General features: G+C 49.9%; 1 protein-coding gene across 2 annotated transcripts in view; it reads left to right on the forward strand.

The window, feature by feature from the left end:
• HDLBP (high density lipoprotein binding protein) overlaps positions 1-22,708 on the forward strand; it is a 39,756-nt gene that overhangs the window by 13,950 nt on the left and 3,098 nt on the right. For both annotated transcript variants that reach the window (XM_080604966.1, XM_080604967.1), the window contains exons 2-27: positions 2,032-2,099; positions 2,631-2,743; positions 3,712-3,866; positions 4,421-4,636; positions 6,281-6,487; positions 6,971-7,186; positions 8,038-8,244; positions 8,462-8,569; positions 9,090-9,194; positions 9,642-9,720; positions 10,411-10,550; positions 10,858-10,962; positions 11,220-11,333; positions 12,690-12,776; positions 12,936-13,067; positions 13,862-14,080; positions 14,918-15,139; positions 15,362-15,580; positions 16,282-16,420; positions 17,216-17,370; positions 18,004-18,108; positions 18,721-18,855; positions 19,440-19,583; positions 19,749-19,934; positions 21,895-22,011; positions 22,476-22,604. In XM_080604966.1, the coding sequence (XP_080461092.1) occupies positions 2,668-2,743; positions 3,712-3,866; positions 4,421-4,636; positions 6,281-6,487; positions 6,971-7,186; positions 8,038-8,244; positions 8,462-8,569; positions 9,090-9,194; positions 9,642-9,720; positions 10,411-10,550; positions 10,858-10,962; positions 11,220-11,333; positions 12,690-12,776; positions 12,936-13,067; positions 13,862-14,080; positions 14,918-15,139; positions 15,362-15,580; positions 16,282-16,420; positions 17,216-17,370; positions 18,004-18,108; positions 18,721-18,855; positions 19,440-19,583; positions 19,749-19,934; positions 21,895-22,011; positions 22,476-22,604 (3,717 nt within the window). In that variant the 5' untranslated portion in view covers positions 2,032-2,099; positions 2,631-2,667. The remainder of the gene's footprint in view (positions 1-2,031; positions 2,100-2,630; positions 2,744-3,711; positions 3,867-4,420; positions 4,637-6,280; positions 6,488-6,970; positions 7,187-8,037; positions 8,245-8,461; positions 8,570-9,089; positions 9,195-9,641; positions 9,721-10,410; positions 10,551-10,857; positions 10,963-11,219; positions 11,334-12,689; positions 12,777-12,935; positions 13,068-13,861; positions 14,081-14,917; positions 15,140-15,361; positions 15,581-16,281; positions 16,421-17,215; positions 17,371-18,003; positions 18,109-18,720; positions 18,856-19,439; positions 19,584-19,748; positions 19,935-21,894; positions 22,012-22,475; positions 22,605-22,708) is intronic.

A 22,708-nucleotide genomic window follows, 5' to 3' on the forward strand; every position in this document is an offset into this window, starting at 1 on the left:
TGTTCGCGTTGTGTTTAAAATACCATTCTGATGGCCGCCTCCAATTTTGGCCAGGGATGAATCCCTGAGGCCTACAGTATACCAGATGTTTGGGGTTACTGGAGATGAATAACATTTGTTCTTAGCTCACTGCATGGGTGACGAAGCAGAAATTCATGTGGGTAAATACTGCCCTTAGTTTTCTTGTTGAATATCTAGCTCTTCTCTGAGGTGTTGACTGCAAGGAAGATCTCTGCAGCTGGCGCGGACACGGTGAAACCAACAGCTGTGCCTGGAGGTTACAGCTCTCGGGCGAGCACTGTATCGGGTGTAGTTTCACTGACTTCTCATCCTTACCCTCCTCTGAGGAGCAGAACCAGGTGGTACTTCCCCAGGAGACAGAGCTTTAAGCGCATCCATGCCGCGAGCAAGGCTCCAGCCAGACCTTGACAGCTGCTTGTGATGTACGGGGTGCTTCTGGCTCCTGCCCTCAGCCCTGCTTGCGGCTTGCTGTGAGGTGGTGGCATCCTCGATAGCGACGTGGTGGGCTGGAGGAGCCTATGGCTGCTTGAAGGCCTCGCCCAAACAGCCTGCAACGGGCGCAGTGCCACTTCCCTTGGTTCTGTGGCGGCTCCGTCGACACGGTGGTGTAGTCCCTGGTGTAAGCATGGCCAGCAGGGAGAAGTCGAGCTTTTCTCCGAGAGCAGATGACTTGGATGACTAGCCGCCCGTACCCACGTACCAGCCTTGCAGAGCCTCTGCGTGCTGCAGAAGCTGTGCTTCAGGCAGTGTGGCTGACTGGTAGCCATCACCTCGCAGTAACAGGTCGTTAGAGAATTAATTGTAACATTAGCTCCATTGCTTTGATAGCAGGTGGCAGTGCAATAGGTGGAAATACCGTGTGGCCTTCCTTGAAGTGCAGATCAGGTCTGAATGGCCTGGTTGCGTTGCTGCTCTCTTTGCTCTTTCCTCTCCTTCCCTCCTGCCTCTGTTACATCCCCTTACAGTGTCAGCATACAAATGATGTGAGGTGCCACATCAGACACTCTGTGGTTTTGGGCGGCTTTTCTGACATGTTGGCAGGCCAGAAATGGTAACCATCAGTTTACCGAAAAGTGCCAGAGCTCACTTCAGAAGCAGCAGCAGTGCAGGGTTTGCACAGGGGAGGGACCTGTAGTGCCATGAGCAGTCGGAGGCGCTGGGGTTTAGGAGACTGCAAACCCAGCAAGAGCACACGTAAGCAGTTGGAGGGTGTGGGGGTGAACTTCCGTACATCTGACAGTGTGCGGTGTCCTGGCTCTTACGTCTTTATATTCCTGAGCGCTTCTTTAACAGAGCTGCAGGTCCAGATGCAGGGGATGTAAAGCTCCCACCAACAGCGTCTTTTTTTCCTGGTCCCATCTTGTGGATGCCTTTAAAGTAATCTGTGTAAATTAGTGCGGGTTTTTTTCCTTCCGACAGACAGAGTTAGGCCTGAAGACAGAGTTCAGTGCCTGGTGTATCGTCTTATTACAGTAAAAAATGGAGAGGTGGACTGGCCAGTAGCTGAGTGTGGATAGCCCTGAGCGTTTGCCTTAGTTTGCGAGGCCGTCGATGTTGATTCACCAAAGCTCCACTAAACTACATTCCTAACTTCTGACTGATGGCAGTGTTGTTGGCAGGTTTTCAGGTTGTTAGTCTCCTCTGACTAGATGTCGATGCTTGCTTGCAACCCTGAAATTTCATGTCTGTCTTGCACATTTGTTACTAATTGACTGTATTTTTGCCTGATGCTGGATGGCTGCTCTTGTAGCTGGTCTGATTGAAGAGCAGCTACCCCAGGCTTCCTGTTGAGAGGTTTAAGCAGGCAGCAGCATTGTCTGTAGCTCTAGTAAAATCTGACAGGTAAAGTATGGTGAGATGTGACTCGGTATGAGAATATTTTGGGTAGGATGTAAGCTTGAAACACAGTACAGTCAGTGCTCTCTTGAAAGTTACAGTAAGGGGGGTGTTGTGTTTTCCTGTTGTCTTGGAGCAGCCACATAAATATTTTTCTTTTCTTTTTCTATAAAGCAAAAGCTGGCAGGCTGACAAACGGGCAGCTTACAGGACGGACTCTCTGGCTACTGACCATTTAGCTGGTAAGTTCCTATTTTGGGAGTGCCAAAGATCTTGCTGTTGCTAAGCACGCTTATCAGAGTGGCTTTCTGAGTGTACCCCTAAATCAGCAGCAGTTCAGACACTTAAATAAGTCAACTTTAGGAAGAGGTAGAATCCTGAGCCTGTTTCATTTTCTCTGCAGGATTAAACAGTGGTCTTGGACTGACTATCCGGACCTTCGGATACTCTTTTAAAAACCGCACACCTTTAATAATAGATAGATTAATTAGAGTATCCTTTAACAACTTCTGTTGTCCCCCTTTCCAGTGACCTTCTTAGGTTGCACATCCTCTCTCTTCTTAATGAGGAGCTCTGGTTTTGGTGTCTGCTGTGCTGTGAGCTCCCCTCTGGTCCAGGAAGAGAACTGGGCAGCTGTGACTGGCACTGCAGGTGCCTTGTAGCGTCTGGCTGACCGGAAGAGCATTTAGTAACACGTGCTTTGTCTTGGTGGGGTAATTTTTGTGCATCTCAAATGGGGTCGGTAATAGTGCTGCCTCCTCCATCTCTTCCAGTGGCATACCCGGATTGTGTGTGGGTGGGAAGTCGACAATGAGCTCCGTGGCAGTTTTGACCCAGGAGAGCTTCGCTGAACACCGCAGCGGCCTGGCTCAGCAGCAGGTGAAAGGTGAGAAAACAGCTGAGTTCCCATGATGTGCCTTTAAACACAAACAAGGTTCCTTGCTGTTACCCAAGCTCACTCCAGGCATCCAGTTCACCACAAGTGTGCAGAAATTGCATTCTTCATTCCTAGATTGGTGGCTCACCACGTACTCTGGCTTTCCACCAACGGCAGCACAGAGGTGATGCTGCACAGTGCAGAGCCAGGAGGAAGCAAGCCTCAGATCTCCACAGAGCTCTGACTGGCAATTCCGTCAGCCATGGGAGAGCATACATGCAACAGTGGGGCATTGGGCTGCAAGGGAGCCTCATGGGATCAGTGTGTTGGACTCGGTCGTTTTCTTCCTTTGCTCATCCAGGTTCTGGGGGGGACGTCAGTGTAACTGTGCTGACTGGCTCGCTGGTGCGTTTCTGCACCCATCCTCCAGCTGCCAGCTGGCCCACTTGGCACAGTCCAGCGCACAGCCGAGTGGAGCATAAGGTCCCCATCCAGGCTTTCCCTGCAGTCTGCTTCTAACTATAGTGCTTCTCCCTGCCTTCCTTCTGGTGTACGTTTGTCTTATCCCCTTCAGACTTGCAGCCTTGCTCTGTTCCTTTCAGTTCTTCCTGCTCAGCTTGTTATCCCTTCATTAGCTCCTCTTTACAAAGGTTGCAGAAATGTGCTGTTTGCTGCCACCATTTGCTTGCACATTTCACTTTCTGCATCCAAAGTGTCTGCTCAGACAAGGCTGATTGGTCATGGCATCTGCTGCGGTCTGCACTGTACTGAGGTCAGTTGTGCTCCAGAGTTGGCTGCTCCACAAACACAACCCTAATAGGATTAATAGTAGTGCACATGTCCTTTGCTCTCCCTTCACAGGGAACACACATAGTGTTCATTGGGAACACGTAACCTGAACACACTTGCACCCCCTGTGATGAACAGGGGCATTTCTGCCTGGAGAGCATCTCTTCACCCTGTTTGTTTCCCCTCAGTTACAGCTTTAAACTCTGAAGAAGAGAATGATCCTCCAACCTACAAGGAAGCCTTTCCTCCGCTCCCTGAGAAAGCACCATGTTTGGAAGCTGCCCAGGAACCTGCTGGGCCCTGGAGCAAAATCCGACCGATAAAGGCTTCTGTCATCACTCAGGTTGGTGGGAGCAGGTGCCCTATTCCCCCTGGCCCAGCCTTCCTCCAAAAAAGTAGGTGAAGTGAAGCTCGCTTTCCCCAGAGTGTGAAATCCTTCGTGTGGCAGATTGGCAGGCTCTTTGCTCTACGTTCTCCCAGGCTGCAAGGAGGACTGCAGCTGAGACCTAAGACCACTCTGAGGGGGGAAGGATGTGTTGGAAAACTATTCAGAGAAAGCTCTCAGTCCCTGTTGCACAAATAGCTGCTAGAGCGGGCCTGAAGGGAGGACTGCAGAATTCAAGCCACAAGCACTAATGTGTTAAAATATTCCCACCGTAGCTTAGCACTCCTGCCTGCCATACTTCAGGAAGACCCCTGGTGTGGGACAGTCTGCCGGCTGAAGTGCTCTTGCACTTTCCCTGCCTGCAGCTGGTGTCTCCACTGGAAGGGCTGAGGGGTTGCACGAACCTGGGAATTTACTATGTCAGTGGAGTCCAGTACGGCAATGGAGGGAGGCACTGGCAATCAAAAGCGTACTGACTGCTTGCTGTGCCCATCTGTCCTGTGGCTGAGCAGGTGTTTCATGTGCCACTGGAGGAGAGGAAATACAAGGACATGAATCAGTTTGGAGAAGGCGAGCAGGCCAAGATCTGCCTTGACATCATGCAGAAGACAGGAGCTCACCTGGAGCTGTCTCTCGCAAAGGACCAAGGCCTTTCCATCATGGTCTCTGGCAAGTTGGAAGCAGTCATGAAGGCTCGGAAGGAGATTGTCGCTCGGCTGCAGACTCAGGTGAGGGCATCTAACTGTTTCACACTTCATCTTTGCTCTTCCCCAAGACTCGCAAATGTTTTGAGACCCCTGGGCGTGTGTGCTTATAAGCCAAAGAGGTGTTATTAGATGAGTAATTTAGCTTTGCTGTATATTTTCAAAGCATACAATTGGCAATTTGGAATGGAGATGAGGCTTAAAATAGGGTTCAAAGCTAATTACAGGCCATGCTGTTGCATGGAGGGTGGAGTCTGCAATCTCAGAACACTTGAACTGCAGACAGTGACTTTATGCTGAGGTGCTGGTGCTGGAGGGGGAGCAGGCCCTTCACACGAAGCTAGCAGCATGGGAGAATGGGACTGTACCTTCTCTGTAGTCCTTCAGAGGAGAATGTGGAGAGATGGGAGAATGACAGGTAGAGAAGAGGGAAGTCCTGCCAGAAGCTGAAAGCTTCAGATCAGGGTTCTGCATTGAGTAACTCAAGCCACACTGGTAAGGAGCCACAGCCCCGTTGTTTCAATTGCTTCTCCTTTCAGTCCTTTAGGTTTTGATTCGTAACCTTCACATTTTTGAGTTCATAGTTAGGGTGGTAGTTCTTGTTAAGCTGTATCACAGCCAGGTCTTGTAGTGTGCATTGAAGTGTAATGTCAAAGGTAGTTAATGCTGCGTTTTGCTTCAGTGCTATTCAAATCATGTGTCATACCCTACCAGAGGGAAGAGAAAGGGACAAACCCTAAATAAGGTCCATTTCAAAAATTAATTCAGGTTGTGCTGAAATACACGACCACAAATACACGACCAACTGTCCTCGAACGTACCTCCTACTGCCCTGGCCCCAGACAAAGGTGTGTCTGCATTCCCAGCTCTCCTAGGTTTGGCTGGCTTCATTATAGGGACACAGAGTTGAAGACCAAATGATCTTTTTTATTTTTTTCCAGTGTAGGTTGAATGTTAAGTGCCTAATTGCTGTTAGTAGTTAAATATTTACAGGTATTGAGAGCATGGTAGTAGTGATAAGCTAGCATGTTGATAAAAACTCAGTGAGAAGGGAAGAAGTCAGAAATTACTATTATAAAACAGCCCTTTGAAAGTAAATTGAGGGAATCTCTTGGGACCCCTTTTCTGTGAGGGTTCTTCTACATGTAGTCCTGGGAGCAGCGTTAGATTGCAGACACCAGTGAGTAGCAGTAAGCATCTCATAGCTGTCTGCCTGCTCAAATAGGTTTCTGGTGTTGAATTTCTGTTTCCTAGGAGTCAGACCGTGTGTCTTGCCCTCTGTAGCTTTAGCAGCAGTCAGAGTTCAGATAAACGCCACCCTTGAGCCATCATCTCAGTTGTTGTCTGGTACTGCTTCTGCTTGTCATGCTGAAAGACAGGCACCTCCTCATCTGTGCCTGAAGGCCTTTGCAAACTCTGAGTATCACTTCTGTAGAAACTGAAGGATTTTGAATGAAAGGTGGGATTTAGACTCCTGGTGTACAGGTATTGTAGATCAACTGTTCTGGTGCAGTATCGGTCCTTAGACAGAACGTGCTGGGAAGACATTGTGTTTGCTCCTTAGTGGTACTGCTGAGCAGCATCTAACTTGCTTTCCTTGGCTCCGCTTCTGTGGATCTACTGCTGTAGGCAAGGATTCTCACAGATGCTTGGTTCCTGTGTTTTAAGGCTTCAGCAACAGTTGCCATCCCCAAGGAGCACCACCGCTTTGTCATTGGAAAGAACGGCGAGAAGCTGCAGGACCTGGAGCTCAAAACTGCAACTAAAATCCAGATCCCCCGCCCGGATGACCCCAGCAACCAGATCAAGATCACCGGCACTAAAGAAGGGATTGAGAAAGCCCGACATGAGATCCTGCTTATCTCTGCTGAGCAGGTACCTCAGTGCTGTAATCTTACTCATGGTATTAGCTAGAGCGCCATTTTGCTTCTCCACTGAATATTAGATATTTGTAGCCGCTCTGGCCACGCTCAGTGGCTAGTATTAGTCTGAGCGGAGATGAGTACTGTGCTGCTGACTGTATGAGCACCTATGTTGGGTTCTGCAACTTCTGGTTCTCCGTTTTGACCATCTCTGAATTCCAGTAAGTTTGGTTCATATTTGAAATGGACCATCATAAGGTACCAGCTGAGATAAGGCAAGATGTTACAGAAGTGAATATCATAAAACGTCTGTAGCAACAGCAGGATTTGTAGATTGAAGGGGGTGGATGGAGATCTACAAGCCTGCAGACTGGAAAGGGTGCCTGGGCCCGAGTGTCAGGTAGGGTAGCACTGGGAACTTAGCTTGTGCTGGTGTCTGGCAGAGACTGTATTACGGAGGGCAGTTCCCACAGAGGTCTGTTCTGGGCTCCTGTAGGATAAGCGCGCCGTGGAGCGGCTGGATGTGGAGAAGGTGTACCACCCCTTCATCGCTGGCCCTTACAACAAGCTGGTGAGCGAACTCATGCAGGACACAGGGACACGCATCAACATTCCTCCACCCAGTGTCAACAAGACAGAGATAGTCTTCACCGGAGAAAAGGAGCAGTTAGCCCAGGCTGTCGCTCGTGTTAAGAAGATCTATGAGGAGAAGGTATGGATGGTCTGTAAAAGATCCCCAGCTTCCCCCCACCTGTTTGTAGTCCCTCGTCCCTTCTTGTTCTTCTTGTGCATCTCTCCATCACATCCTCCTCGTGTCAGCTTTGGCTCCGCAGCCCTTGCAGCCCTGGGTCTTACTCAGCAGAGTGGGACTTGGGCTGATGCTACCAGGGAGGTGACAGACGTCCCGCTTCTCTGTGTCATGGGGGGAATCAGCAGACCACAAAGAGCTCCCCTGGCTCTTGTTCACAGAGGTGCTACTAAGGAGCGAAGTGTGAAGTCTCCAGTGGTGGCCACCTCACATCATCAAAGTTGTTACATAAGTACAAGTTGCTGAAGAGTGAATTTCACTCCAGTTTATTTTCCACAGCCAGCATCATTGTGAATATCCTTCTTGTGGGTTGTCGAGCTGTTTTTCCTCATGGTTAGGTCTGTATTCGTACCAGTCTGGATTTCAGCAGAGATAATCAGCTTGTGGCCAACTAGCCTACATGGTGTTGCGTTACAGTACTGCCTGGGGTACAGCTAGGTGTTGAGCCCTGTTGTGCAAGACTCTGTGTGTGTGTGTGCGTGCGTGCAAGACTCTGTGTGTGTGTGCCTGCGGTCTCCTCCATGTAGTGTCCCAGGGAGTTTGCCACAGAGTACCAGTCAGCTGTGAATCTGTGAGCGCAAAGCCTTCTGTGGGCAAGGGCCCAAAGGGTGCTGGGGTACTGCAGAACCAGTGCGCTTGCCTTTGCTTTGCTCTTTCCTGGGTGCAGAGTTTCACTGCATCTGTTGCCTCTTCCTTTCACTCTTGTCCTTCCCCGGCCCCCTGTGATTGATGCCCCAGTGCCTCTGCCCCCACAGAAAAAGAAGACTACTACCATTGCCGTGGAGGTGAAGAAGTCCCAGCACAAGTATGTCATCGGCCCCAAGGGGAATTCCCTGCAGGAGATCTTGGAGAAAACTGGAGTCTCTGTCGAGATCCCACCCACTGACAGTAGCTCGGAGACGGTGATACTGCGAGGCGAGCCCGAAAAGCTTGGGCAGGCATTGACTGAAGTCTATGCAAAGGTACTGACGGGATGGACTAGGCCTTCTCAGAAAGTCTCATAAAGATGTATCTGGGAGCGCTGACAGGCGGAGTGGGAATGGTCTTGGTTGGGCTGTTAGAGATGCTGCTTGCTTTAAGTCAGTACTGAGGGTGCAACATAGAAATCGGACCTGAATTTTTGTGAAGATCTCTTCCAGTCTGTCCATCAAACAGCTGCTCTGATTTTCTGTCTTTCAGGCCAACAGTTTTACCGTCTCCTCGGTCTCTGCCCCCTCTTGGCTTCATCGTTTCATTATTGGAAAGAAAGGACAAAACCTGGCCAAAATAACTCAGCAGATGCCAAAGGTATACCTCAGCTGTAGAATGTGGTTTAGTCCAGATCACTATTTGTAGAAGAGAAGAATGTATTCGAGTGTGGGTGAAACAAGGGAGGAAATGACGCAGATTTTAATATTAAAGGGAGCCTCTCTTTTACTGCGGCAAACACTACTCATCATAAGTTACTCTTCTGGCTTGAGCCCTCCAAAGGAAGCTTTATATGGTACTAGTTGATATAGTAACATACCTGGAAATGCTGAATTAAACTCGGCTTCTCACTTTGAGTTAGTATCTAGAGAAAGGTTAGGCAAGTAACTTCTTCAAAGCCCTGGCAGATAGTAAGGACAACGCCAAAGCCCTAGGCTCTAGACACTATGACATGGCCAAAATTGTAAGTTAACCATCTTCTGAAAGCAGGAGAATAATGGGTGTGCTTTGTGGGAAGGAAAACGTCTCTTAGTGGCAGAGGTGTTGTAGGCCTGACGAACAGCATTGACCTGTCTTGCATCTTGGAAAATTGTTACTGAATCGATTGCTTCGTCTCAAGGTTCACATCGAATTCACAGAAGGAGAGGATAAAATCACTTTGGAAGGACCTACAGAAGATGTGAATGTGGCTCAGGAACAGATTGAAGTCATGGTCAAGGATCTGGTAAGTTGGTGTTACTAATACCAGTACCTAAGAAGGGACAGAGATGATGAATTAGCTATCACGTCTGTATCGCATCCCTATCTTGCCATGCTTAACAGAACTTGCAGGAGGCAAGTTGTGTAGCAGATGAACAAAGCACTTGGTTGCAAAACTCACCTTTGGCATTCTTAAAAAATCAGCATCAGGTCTTAAAACTTTTGATGCAGAGAGGGAAGAATTGTCGTTCAGTTGTAACTAGGGAGGTGTGTAAGTTCTTGTAAGTGCTTCACAAGCATGGTGCTCTCAGCTCAAAGCAGAGAAGTGTTTCCATTCCACTTAGGAGCAGGAGGAGTGCTTATAGCTGACTACTGGAGAGTTAGTGCCCATGCTGGCCTCAGGCGGTTACTTAGGGCACAAGAGGGGAGAACGGTTGGCCTATCCTACCTAGCCCTGTACAATTCTTTGCAGATCAACCGGATGGATTATGCAGAAATCAACGTTGACCACAAATTCCACCGACACCTCATTGGCAAGAATGGAGCTAACAGTAAGTGGCGTGCCTTTCTAATCTTTGCCACGCTCGGACTCTCCATGTTCAGTAGGTAGTGTCCTGGGCTCTGTAGTTCATCTAGCGTGGTGTCTCCATCACGTTTCGTCTGCTCTTCTAGGGTGGTAATGGCACAAGGCGATAAATAGACACAAGGAGATAAATAAGCAGTAAGTGCTTGGGGTGGCTTTAATGTATGAAAGCATCTTGACAGATTGAACAGTGGTGGGATGACTTTGCTAGGTTCTGGAGGAAATTTTATCTTGGTTGGAGAATTAAATTTAACTTTTTTTCAAGTTACTCTGTGTGAATTACACTTTAGCAGCTGATAGGGGGTGGTGGAAATATACCAATGAGTTTCTCCCCATTAAAGAATTCAGGATGAGAAATGAATGATCACCTTCTGATGTAAATGTGGCACTGTCTGTGGAGGAAAGAGATGCCTCACTCTAGTGAGCGAGCATTTTGCTCTCTGGATGCCACAGCATTTACTCGTGCAGTTCTTGTGTGGCACAGATCTGCTCTTGTAGAACTCCAGAGTGAAGAGGCACTTGCCTCTGTTTCAACCCCACCCCAGTGGCCTCTTTTCAGAGGTTTACTTTTTAAACAGCTTCTAAGCATTGATAATCAAGATGCCTTGTTGCAAGTCTTGGCCTAGCAGGCTGTGTCACCACCATCCTTGCCTTGAAGTTAACAGGATTAAGGACCTCTACAAGGTGTCTGTACGCATTCCACCGGACAATGAGAAGAGCAACCTGATCAGAATTGAAGGAGACCCACAGGGGGTCCAACAGGCCAAGAAAGAGCTGCTGGAACTCGCTTCCCGTATGGTGAGCAGGATGTGATGCTTGGGAGGCCACAGGGTTTTGGGCTGTTACGTTCATAACATAACTTCTGGTGCAAACGTGTGCCCTTTGCCCACTGAGCACTTGGATCTGATGATCTGAAGTGCAAGTTGCTGCTCACAGATGTTTTTCTATTCCCTTGCATATTCCTTCTCTGTCAATGTAGAGTGAATCCTCTCTAGAGGAGAAAAAAGGGACACTGCTGACAGGTAAACTGTCAGGCAGCAAGCTGGTAAATAAAAGTATATGGCTCTCCTGCTGAACACTCAACTGTAATCTGTGTTACCATCAGGAAAATGAACGCACCAAGGACCTAATCATTGAGCAGAAATTCCACCGGACCATCATTGGGCAGAAGGGCGAGCGGATCCGGGAAATCCGGGAGAAATTCCCAGAGGTAAGGCTTTCAGGGAGATGAGGAATCCAGAGGGAATGTTTTTTACTTGTGTACTAGTCTTGTTGTTGCTGAAATCATAAATGTAGCGACCCTCTAATACGAATCAGAAGATACTTCTCTTGGCCAGAGGCTGCTAACGTGGCTACCCTTTTCTGAATGGGACAAAGGATGTATAGGATTTCCCTGAGCTTTGCATGTGTCTGACATAGCAGTTCCTGCGTGTGTTTGAGTTTACTATCAATAATTACCCCTTGCAGGTTATCATCAACTTCCCAGACCCAGCGCACAAGAGCGACATTGTCCAACTTAGAGGTCCCAAGAACGAGGTGGAGAAGTGCACCAAGTACATGCAAAAGATGGTGGCAGACCTGGTAAGGGGGAGTTCTGTCTGTTCTCTCCTACACATCTGGGTAGCCCAGGAAAAAAGTACAGGTGTACTGTCACTGTACTTGGTTGGGACTGAAACACTTCAAGATGATGGAGCACTGGATAAATCTCTGGCTAGATGCAGGCAGGAGGGTAATATCTATTATTCAAAGGCTATATTTGAAGGCACTTCACAGAATCACAGTATCATCTACGTTGGAAAAGACCTCCAAGATCACCTAGTCCAACCTCTGACCTAACACTAACAAGTCCTCCACTAAACTGTATCACTAAGCTCTAAATCTAGACGTCTTTTAAATACCTCCAGGGATGGTGACTCAATCACTTCCCTGGGCAGCCCATTCCAATGCCTAACAACCCTTTCAGTAAAGAAGTTCTTCCTAATATCCAACCTAAACCTCCCCTGGCGCAACTTGAGCCCATTCCCCCTCGTCCTGTCACCAGGCGCATGGGAGAATAGACCAACCCCCACCTCGCTACAGCCTCCTTTAAGGTACCTGTAGAGTGCCATAAGGCCGCCCCTGAGCCTGCTGTTTTCCAGACTGAACAACCCCAGCTCCCTCAGCCGCTCCTCATAAGACTTGTTCTCCAGACCCCTCACCAGCTTCGTTGCCCTTCTCTGGACTCGCTCGAGCACCTTGATGTCCTTCTTGTAGCGAGGGGCCCAAAACTGAACACAGTACTCGAGGTGCGGCCTCACCAGAGCCGAGTACAGGGGGACAATCACTTCCCTAGCCCTGCTGGCCACACTGTTTCTTATGCAAGCCAGGATGCTGTTGGCCTTCTGGGCCACCTGAGCACACTGCTGGCTCATATTCAGCCGACTATCAACCAGTACTCCCAGGTCCTTCTCTGCCAGGCAGCTTTCCAACCACTCATCTCCCAGCCTGTAGCGCTGCTTGGGGTTGTTGTGCCCCAGGTGCAGGACCCGGCACTTGGCCTTGTTGAACCTCATACAGTTGGCCTCAGCCCATCGGCCCAGCCTATCCAGATCCTCCTGCAGAGCCTTCCTACCCTCGAGCAGATCGACACACGCACCTAACTTGGTGTCGTCTGCAAACTTTCTGAGGGTGCACTCAAGCCCCTCATCCAGTTCATTGATAAAGATATTGAAGAGAACTGGCCCCAGCACTGAGCCCTGGGGGACTCCACTAGTGACGGGCCTCCAACTGGATTTAATTCCATTCACTACGACTCTTCCTTTTGCTTATTCTTGCAGTTCTTGTATAGAGAACTTCCGTGGGTCTAAACCTGTTGACAAAGTTCACATTTTTCAAGTTCCTGGCATGGGGCTTGCTGTGACAGCGTAATGTTCAATTCTCCCTTCTTTTCTCCTGTAGGTTGAAAACAGCTTTTCGATTTCTGTCCCCATCTTCAAGCAATTCCACAAGAACATCATAGGGAAAGGAGGTGCCAACATCAAGAAGGTGATATAACTTTCCTGTCTCTGGTGTTCAGTATGATCACTGCCTGCTGCTAAATCCCACTTGCTGTTCTTTCCTGCTTCTTGATGATGTGAAATGTAACCTCCAAGTGCTTTCTTCTGACGTGGGACACCTCTGAAATGATTTTTTTTTTTGTGGCAGATCCGTGAAGAAAGCAACACCAAAATCGATCTCCCAGCAGAGAACAGCAACTCGGAGACAATTGTTATCACAGGAAAGAGAGCGAACTGTGAAGCTGCTCGCCACAGAATTCTTGCCATCCAAAAGGAGCTGGTAAGTGAAGTGACTGACCTGGTGCAGATAAGGGACTTGAAAATGTTGCTAGAACACGTAAGTTCAGAAGAAATGGTTGTAGTGGGGGAGGGCAGGGAGGAGACAGCAGTGCGTGTCAGTCTGTTCTTGAATCTAAAACCTAAGATCTTAGCAAAATTTGCCAGTAGCTCAGAGCCCTGATTTATGCCTGTGGTATCTGTCACTTCTTCCAGGGAAGTCTCTTTTTATAGCTTATCAGGATGCAAGTAGGGCTGTCCCTCTGAAGTGTCACTTGTGAACTAGGGAAGGCTGTGCTTTAGCTGAGATCAAGCAAACTAAAAATACCACGTGCTCAATGTTAATGAGGACAACTCTCATCATCGTGAACAAAGCAAGGAACTGAGCTAAGATGAAAGTCTGTCACTGGGAGGCTGGTCTCCCAGTGCTGACTCCCCACAATACCTTGCAAGTTACAAGAGAGCAAACTTGTGCTACCTGACAGGAGCTGGTTGCACCTCCAAATGGAGGGCTTGATGTAGGTCTGCTATCTCCTCATCAGAGACTGAATTTGCATTCATGGTATTTGCTCTCAGGACGTAATTCATCTAAAATTGACTGTGCTGTGGGATGATGCTGATGAGCCTGCCTGTGGCTGTTCATGTATCAGGGGCAGCCAGTTTCAAACCTCTGTGGTCAGGCATTTCTTACACGTAGCTCCATAAAGATCGTAGTAATGTGGGAGTTGGAAGGTAAGCAGGGTAGGCACAAACACGTTTTTGCAGCTTAATTAACAGCTTGCTACTGTCCTTTCTTAGGCCAACATCACTGAGGTGGAGGTCTCTATTCCTTCCAAACTGCACAATTCCCTCATTGGCGCCAAAGGCCGCTTCATCCGCTCCATCATGGAGGAGTGTGGTGGAGTCCACATCCACTTTCCCACCGAGGGCTCTGGCAGTGACACCGTGACCATCAGGGGCCCAGCACAGGATGTAGAGAAAGCCAAGAAACAGCTGTTGCACCTGGCAGAAGAGAAGGTGAGCCCTGTTGTAAGGGAAGGAGCAGATTGGTTTGGCCAGCTGTTTCTCTTTCAGGGTTCAAATGATCCCCTCAGCCTGCTGAGAAGCTTCTGGCATAAGACAACTTAATCCTCCTCCGAGGGATTTGAGTACACTTGGGATGATTGAAAGAAAACTACACTTTTGTCCTTGTGACAATGAGTTCTTCCCCCATGGGCAGAAGAACTGGCAGAAATGTTTCTCTTCCAAGGCTGGGGACATACTCAGAGGGCTAAGGCTCCCTACTGCTGTGGTTTGAATGCTGTTGGATAGCCACACCTCTCTGAAACAGCTGCCTCTGAATATCTCCTTTCCTTTTTTTCCTTGTCTCTGAATTCCAGCTCCAGTTCTTATATTTCTCTGTATATAATTGGGTTTGGGAGCCTTTGGTTACAAGGCATTGCTCTGAGTTGGAATCACTTGACTGGTCATTTTAACAGCAAGAAAAATCCCTTTTTAATGCTAACATGTGAGCACATTCCCCTGGTTGGTTGGTTCCATCTGCTGCCTGGCTTACAGCAGTCAGACAGCCAATGATTTTGCTGCCCAGCGTGAGTCCCAGACTCTTCTCCCCAGGAAGTCTTTTGTGCTCATATTCTCCCCAGTTGTGCTGAGTGAAGAGAGAGCTCTTCAGCACTGAGAACATCTTTCATGTAGTGTTTTTTCTTCAAACCTTCTTGATTGAGACAGCAAGCTACATCTACCTTCCTCATGCAACACTGTGTGTGTGCAGTTACACAGCTGCATGTCTGCTGTTGATGCAGATGTGTATTTGCTGCATATTGACATGTTCCGTGTGGATCTGCCTCCTTACAGCAAACAAAGAGTTACACTGTGGACCTCCGTGCAAAGCCAGAGTACCACAAATTCCTTATCGGTAAAGGCGGTGGCAACATCCGTAAGGTGCGTGACAACACTGGGGCCCGCATCATCTTCCCAACCTCTGAGGACAAAGATCAGGAGCTGATTACTATCATGGGAACTGAGGAAGCTGTCAAAGAGGCGCAGAAGGAGTTGGAGGCCCTCATCAAGAACCTGGTAAGAACTGCTACTTTCCTACCTGTCACTGCAGCAAGACGTAATGAGTTAGTGTGGAGGACCTGTTTGTCCTAGAACCATGAGCGTGGGGGGAGCTCAGGAAGATCCTTTTCACTGTTGCTTGTTGGAGTGAGGTTGTAAACTGTTTTCTGTTGAGTGCAGCAAATGGGTGATGATGGCCAGGAAGGGCAGGGCTGACTGGCTGCTGTCATCTGTTGGCAGGATAACGTGGTTGAAGACTCCATGGTGGTTGACCCCAAGCACCACCGCCACTTCGTCATCCGGAGGGGGCAAGTTCTGCGTGAGATCGCTGATGAGTACGGTGGTGTGATGGTCAGCTTCCCACGCTCTGGCACCCAGAGCGACAAAGTCACCCTCAAGGGAGCCAAGGACTGCGTGGAGGCAGCCAAGAAACGCATCCAGGAGATCATCGAGGACCTGGTAAGTCCCAGGAAAGCTGTTTTTTCCATACTTTGTTGCTTCAGCTGTACCCTTCTTGAACCTGTTGTACAGCCAAGCTTTATGTGAACAAGTCCTACAACAGATTTGGGATTTAAAGCTTTGCTGTCAACATAGGGATTGCAGACTTTAGATCCCAGCATGGGGAAGGGCTGCTGGCTCCAAAATGGCAATGCTGTTTCAAGTAATTGCCTCCTTTGACCTTCCTCTTGTTTTTGGGGAGAGCTTTGTTTGGGGTACCTTTAGACATGAAAAATTTGTAGCCCGCTTGTGCTTCTCCATGCCTGGTCTTGGGTAGGGGCTGCTCCCTGGGGTTTCTTGTCCTGTTAGTACTGCGTTTTGGAAACAACCATCAGTCAGACCTCTGCTCTTCCTTTCCTTCCTTCATTATCTTTTTCCTTTCTCTTACTACTTCCTCCCCTTCAGAGTCATAGCAAGCTTGAGCCTTTGGTCTCTGAAGCCTTTAATATCACGGGCTGGAGGCAGCCTTCATTAAAATAGCTCAGGATAACTTCTCTGAGAGAGGGAAAGATTCTGGGAAACTTTCAGTTCTTTCCATGACAGCAGCTGTTACCTTTCCCAACACCTCACTGTGTCCATTATGGATTTCACCACACGCAAGCATCTTGTTTGCTGCAGTGAAAGAGGCTGCGTCGCAATAGAGCAACTCTGCTTTCTCACAGGAAGCTCAAGTGACAATCGAATGCACCATCCCACAAAAGTTCCACCGCTCCATTATGGGCCCCAAAGGATCCCGGATCCAGCAGATCACCCGGGACTATGGTGTCCAGATCAAATTCCCTGACAGGGAGGAGAACCCAGGTATACCCATGGATGCATGTTCACATGGCAGTTGGGGTGATCAGATGTGTAGTCTACACTTGATCAGTGGAGAAGCTCTGCTTAAAATCTGTGGAGAAGTGACCCCAGGTGTTCCCTGCAGCGTCCTTGGATCTGGGCTCGGAATCAACCGTGTCCTCTTGGGAAGAGGGGCCACTTTTAGGGGGTAAAAATGCAAACCTGTGAGTTCTGAATATGTTCTCACCACAGAGTGCAGGGAGCACGAGGACCTGTCCTAGCCAAAAGCAGATCCTGCTGCTGCTCTCTTGCTCTGCAGGCTTGTCAAGGTTTCTCGGAGTTCCCGTGATCTCATTGTTGGCTGTACTGAATTCAGCACAGCTGGGGCCTGCTGGCCTGGGGCCTGCTCTGCCTATTTTTGTAGAGTAGTCTGGTCTACAACCAGCCGTCCCGCTGTAACATCCAGCGCCGTGCTAGTGAAATTCCCTGTTGCTGAAAGAACTGCCAGCCTTATTGCCTCTGCTGTCGTAGGAGCACAGCCTCTACTTCCAGAGTACAACTGCAGGTCCTCCCCACGCGGGCAAAGGCAATATGAGTGCTGTGCAGAGAGGCGTGGAGGAGACCTTCTCAGTGGATGTTCTTGTTCTGCTCAGTCTAGGCTAAGCCATGGCAAGCTGACTGTGTCAGGAGTAACCTCTTCCATCGCAGGCTGTAGTGTCTGGCATCTCGTGACCAGGCTGAGCCTGAGAATCTGGAGGGGGAGATGCTGAGCAAGGAGGGGGCTCTGTCTATTTAACGTGAGGCTTTCCATGTTTTCAGCCCCTGTCGCAGAGCCAGCTGTGCAAGAGAATGGCGAGGAGGGTGGGGAAGGCAAGGATGGGAAGGATGGAGACCCCAGCTCTCCAAAGAAGTGTGATATCATCATCATCTCTGGCCGCAGGGAGAAGTGTGAGGCAGCAAAGGAGGCGCTGCAGGTACGTGGCTTCCAAACCCTTTAACCTTATAATGTAGTCACGTCCTGATGCAAGAAGCTCGCTGCATGCTTTAGTGATGGTAATAAAAACTGTTCAGTCAAGGTTGCTATCCAGGTGGTCACTGACACTAACCGTGGAGAAGGTCTGTGTTGCTCAAAGGAAGTTCTCCAATTGCTCTGTAATTTAGCCAGGTGGCTTGAATCACTGCGCCTGACCTAGCAATTGCTACAGCTGCAAGCAGCCCCAAGTCACTTGCCAGAAAAGCATGACATCCTTTTTTATGAAGCAGGGCTGGGATGAGATACAGCGTGATTTAGGCTGAATCATTCCAGCTTCAGCAGACCTTGCCATGCTTCTCCTCTAGTGATGTCATCCAAGTTTCTGCTAGGTGGAAGCCAAGGATATGAGAACAGCCTCTGACGCCAGAGGGGGTTTTTAGATGGCTTGTTTGGAAAAAAACATACAGCACCCCACAGGTCATCTTGGTGTTTGCAGCTGCTCTCTCCTGCAGAGTTTGTACCCTGACAAGGGAACGTACCTCACTCCAGCAACGCATTCTTTTGAGCAAGTGTAGGGCAAACTAAAAGAAAGGAGAAGTCTTTCAACTGGCAAACTCTGTTCCCATCCCTCTAGGCTCTGGTTCCTGTCACCATTGAAGTGGAAGTTCCCTTTGATCTTCACCGTTATATCATTGGCCAGAAAGGAAGTGGGATCCGTAAAATGATGGACGAGTTTGAAGTAAGTCGTTGCCCTTCCTCCCTAATCCCACGTACCGGAGAATCTGTAAATGACCGCATTTATGGTGTTGGCAATCAGTTGTGACTTACTCAGGACCATCTTGGCTTCACTATAGAATACAGGCTCTATAATAAGAAAGTGAGACCTGTGTAATGAACTCCTTGGCTCTGGGGCTTGCTAGGTTTCACGATGAAGCTGTATGATGGGAATTGGTGTCGTGAGTGTTGTAGGACTTGTTGGGGCCTATCTGGATTTCTTACCAGTGCGAGAGCTGTTTTCCCTCCTTGGCCATGCGATACAGCTTGGCCATGCCCGCCTGCTTGGAAGAATTCCTCAGGAGCCCGCAGGGACTGTGGACCTCTTGCTCTTGGGGCCAGTGCAGGTTGGCTGCAGACAGCACTGTTGAACACGTATTTGTTTCCTAGCCTCTCCAGGCTGATGCAGAGACTGCCAGGTCCTGAAGTCCTGCAGCAAAGCAATCTGATGTTGGTAATGGCTGAAGGAACAGGGTTCACGCTAGATGCAAGCTGTTCTTGGTAGCAGAGAGGATCAGTGAGAGGCTAATGTGCAGTGAGCGGTGGTACAAAGTGATAATTGTTACTCGTTGCTCAGGTAAACATCCAGGTCCCTGCTCCTGAGCTGCAGTCAGATGTCATCACTATCACTGGGCTGGCCACCAACCTGGACCGTGCCAAGACTGGGCTGCTGGAAAGAGTGAAGGAGCTGCAGGCTGAACAAGAGGATCGGGTAAGGCCTGTGCCTGTCCTTCCTTCCAGCTGAGCAAGGCTTCAGCCTCTGGGTGTTACCTTCAGAAGTTGTACAGACCTGTGGAACTCTTCTCCTGTTAATAGCGCCCTTCGCTGCTCTGCAGGTCTGGGGGACTCAGTGGCTTACCCAAATATAACCTGTTTAATATGAACTAACAGGAGAGTCTTGGGATTCTACTTTAGGAAACTCTGAACTGCCCAGGGCGCTCTCTCACCTTCACATCCCTTTGAGATGGCGCAGGGCAGGAGCCTCACTGTGCTAGAGTCTCTTTGTACCTCGTCTGGTGAACCCTTGTCCCAGCTCTGAACAAATAGTGTGAGGGATGATCTGGGTAGTTGTTTCCTACCTGTAGTTTCCTGCTGAACTTGGCAAAAAGCACGAGGCCCCTGCAGATGAATGTTCTGGGTACTCTTCTGTAGCCATGTGCACTCAGGCAGGACCTTGCAGAATCTGTCCCATGAATCTCGGAAGCGAAAAGGAATGCTGGGACTTCCGTGGCCGTCAGTGGAGCAGCCAGGGTGTGTTCCCTGCTGGTGTGCCTCACTCTGATTCTCTCTTTCCAGGCCTTGCGAAGCTTCAAGCTGACAGTCACTGTGGATCCCAAGTATCACCCTAAAATCATTGGGCGTAAGGGAGCAGTGATCACCCAGATCCGCACAGAGCATGAGGTCAACATCCAGTTCCCTGACAAGGATGATGAAAGCCAGGTGAGAGAGAGGAGGGGACACACAGAGGGTTGTTGGTTGTCTCTGAGCATGGGCTCTGACTTCCCTGTGCTGCTATTGAATAAGATGGAGGATAAAAGGGAGTAGCAGGGAGTTTTGCGTAGCTGCTTATGAGCTTGGTTACTCACGTGCTTCCATGTGCCCCAGGCCCAAGACCAGATCACCATCACTGGCTATGAGAAGAATGCTGAGGCTGCCCGGGATGCCATCATGAAGATTGTTGGCGAGCTGGAGCAGATGGTCTCTGAGGATGTGACTCTGGACCACCGTGTTCACGCACGCATCATTGGTGCACGTGGCAAAGCCATCCGCAAAATCATGGATGAATTCAAGGTGAGCGGTGGGGCAGCACGGGCTGGGGGAGCTGTTTGGTACTAGGGTCTGAATTCAGGAGTGCCAGGTTCACATCTTGTGGTCCTTGTTTCTTGTGCCTGTTGAGCACCTCCAGCTGGAACAGAAGCAAAGAAAAAACAGTGCTGTTCTGCTTCCCTCAAGGTGTCATTGCAAATGTAGGAGCAAAGTCCCCTTTCAGTGAATTTCTTCCAGATGGGGTCCCAGATAGTCATTTGAAGGGAGAGGTGGCTGAGTGAGCTGCTCCACATACTGGAATTGGCCAGTCACTGGCACTGGGGAGCTGTGGGAGGGAACTGTACCCAGAGCCCCTTAGCATGAGCTCAGCTCAGAGGAGATCCTGTGGATTTCTTTGTCTAAGCCAGCGTTGATTCCTGTGACTCAGATTCCCAAATACACTTTCAGGTTTCCAGATTTGGCTGCTGGAAGCTGAAAGGCTTTGGCAAAGCCAGCTCAGCCTGGGAAGGGCAGGGGCCTGCATCCCTGACAGCATGTGGCAGTAGCAGAGTGATTTACTACAGGGACCGTTAATGAACATGAATTCAGAGTGATGAGCCTTTGGGACTTGCATCTTGGCAGGTCTTGGTTGCTGAAACAAGCTGGTTTGTTCTGAAATGAGCAGCCTTTGGTTTTGGTCCCATCTTGTGTGACTTCCCTGCAGCCATCTGGAAGGCAAGCTGGAAGAAACCTCAGTGGCTGTGTACGGGAAACACTAAGCCAACTACATAAAATGGTCGTCAGCCAGGATTACTCTGTCTGTGGAGGAGATAGAAAACTTATTGTGCCTCCTGCTGATGGCTTGATGGCAAGGATGCTTGCAGCAGAATGAGGACACTGTCTGGAAATCCAGCCCTGTGCTGTTGCCACAGCACTGCACAGAGAATGGTTTGGGTTGGAAGGGACCTTGAAGATCATCTAATTCCAATCCCCTGCCCTGGGCAGGGACACCCCCACCAGCCCAGGCTGCCCCCAGCCCCATCCAGCCTGGCCTTGGGCACTGCCAGGGATGGGGCACCCACAGCTGCTCTGGGCAGCCTGGGCCAGGGCCTCACTGCCCTCTGAGTGAAGAATTTCTTCCTTAGATCTAATCTAAATCTCCCCTCTTTTAGTTTAAAACCATTACTCCTTGTTCTATCACTCCATCCCCTGACAAAGAGTCCCTCCCCAGCTTTCCTGTAGCCCCCTTTAGGCACAGGAAGGCCACTGTAAGGTCTCCCCAGAGCCTTCTCTTCTCCAGGCTGAACTTGTGACTTCCTCTGGACCCGCTCCAACAGCTCCCTGTCCTTCTTGCTCTGGGGGCCCCAGAGCTGAGTGCAGGGCTCCAGGTGGGGTCTCATGAAAGCAGAGCAGAGGGGGACAATCCCCTCTCTCGCCCTGCTGCCCACGCTGCTTTTGGTGCAGCCCAGGGTACGGGTGGCTTTCTGGGCTGCAAGCACACATTGCTGGCTTGTGTAGAGCTTCTCAGCAACCACCACCCCCAGGTCCTTCTCCTCAGGGCTGCTCTCAATCCATTCTCCGCCCAGCCTGGATTTGTGCTTGGGATTGCCCCGACCCAGATGCAGGACCTTGCACTTGGCCTTGTTGAACTTCATGAGATTCACACGGGTCCAGCCTGTCCAGGTCCCTCCGGATGGCATCCCTTCCCTCCAACCACACCACTCAGCTTGGTGGGCCTCTGGGCAGTGAGAGCAGCAGGGGCTGCTGGACTGTGGGTTGTTACTGCAGGCTCTGCTCTGCCTTCCTCACAGGGGAAGCGGACAGGCTTCAGGCCAGGTGTATTCCGGTGAATCCCCTGGTGTCTGAAGTGCGGAGCTCCTAAACAGACTTGAAGCAGTGAATGGATCGGGGCTTTTCTCTTTTGTGAATCCAGTGACAAAAGACTAAGGGAGTCTGTAGCTTTTCAGATGTGCAGGTGTAATTTCTGTGTTTCTTTGTGTTTCAGGTGGATATTCGCTTTCCCCAGAGTGGAGCTCCTGACCCCAACTGTGTGACCGTGACAGGACTCCCCGAGAACGTGGAAGAAGCTATTGATCACATCCTGAACTTGGAGGAAGAATATGTAAGTGTTTAGCAAATCTGGAATTTGCTTAGCAGGAATTTCCTCAACCACAGAGCTGGATGTCTGAGGTATCTCCATGTGGTGTTTTCTACCACAGCATCAGAGAACTCCATCTTTGTGCGGGTTGCAGTCAGCCCTGGTCTGCAGCTGTCCCTCAGACCACTGGCTGCAGAGCCCCAGGCTGTGCAAGGACTGGCCCCGCTGTCCAGGAGGGGACAGCGAACGAGCATGTTGGGACACCACCAAGATGTGCGCGTGCTTGCCTTGCTGCAGCTTGCATCGGTTGCAGCCTAGGGGTTGGTGGCCCTCAAACTAGCGGAGAAACACCGTGTTCAGTGGTCGTGGAACAGGCTAGTGACCTTGGACAGGGTGCGGCATGTTGAGGTGTAGTTTGGGGGTGGAGGGGTTACACCAGTTTGAGGAACTGTCACGATCCGCCTCCTAACTGGGCCATGTGACTGCAGCTTGCAGATGTGGTGGACAACGAGGCAATGCAGGTGTACATGAAGCCCTCCTCCCATGAAGAGTCCAAGGCCCCATCCAAGGGCTTTGTGGTGAGAGATGCCCCCTGGGCCACTGTCAACAATGAAAAGGTGAGTGCTGCTTCTGCTGCGGGCATGGGGGCACGGGGAGTGTGGCGCTGCCAAGGGCTGGCTCTGGGGTCTGGCCCTCCCGTTTCAACTGGGAAAACACAGCG

Source organism: Anser brachyrhynchus (assembly GCF_964034855.1).
Source record: "Anser brachyrhynchus genome assembly, chromosome: 9".
NCBI classification, from domain to species: domain Eukaryota; kingdom Metazoa; phylum Chordata; class Aves; order Anseriformes; family Anatidae; genus Anser; species Anser brachyrhynchus.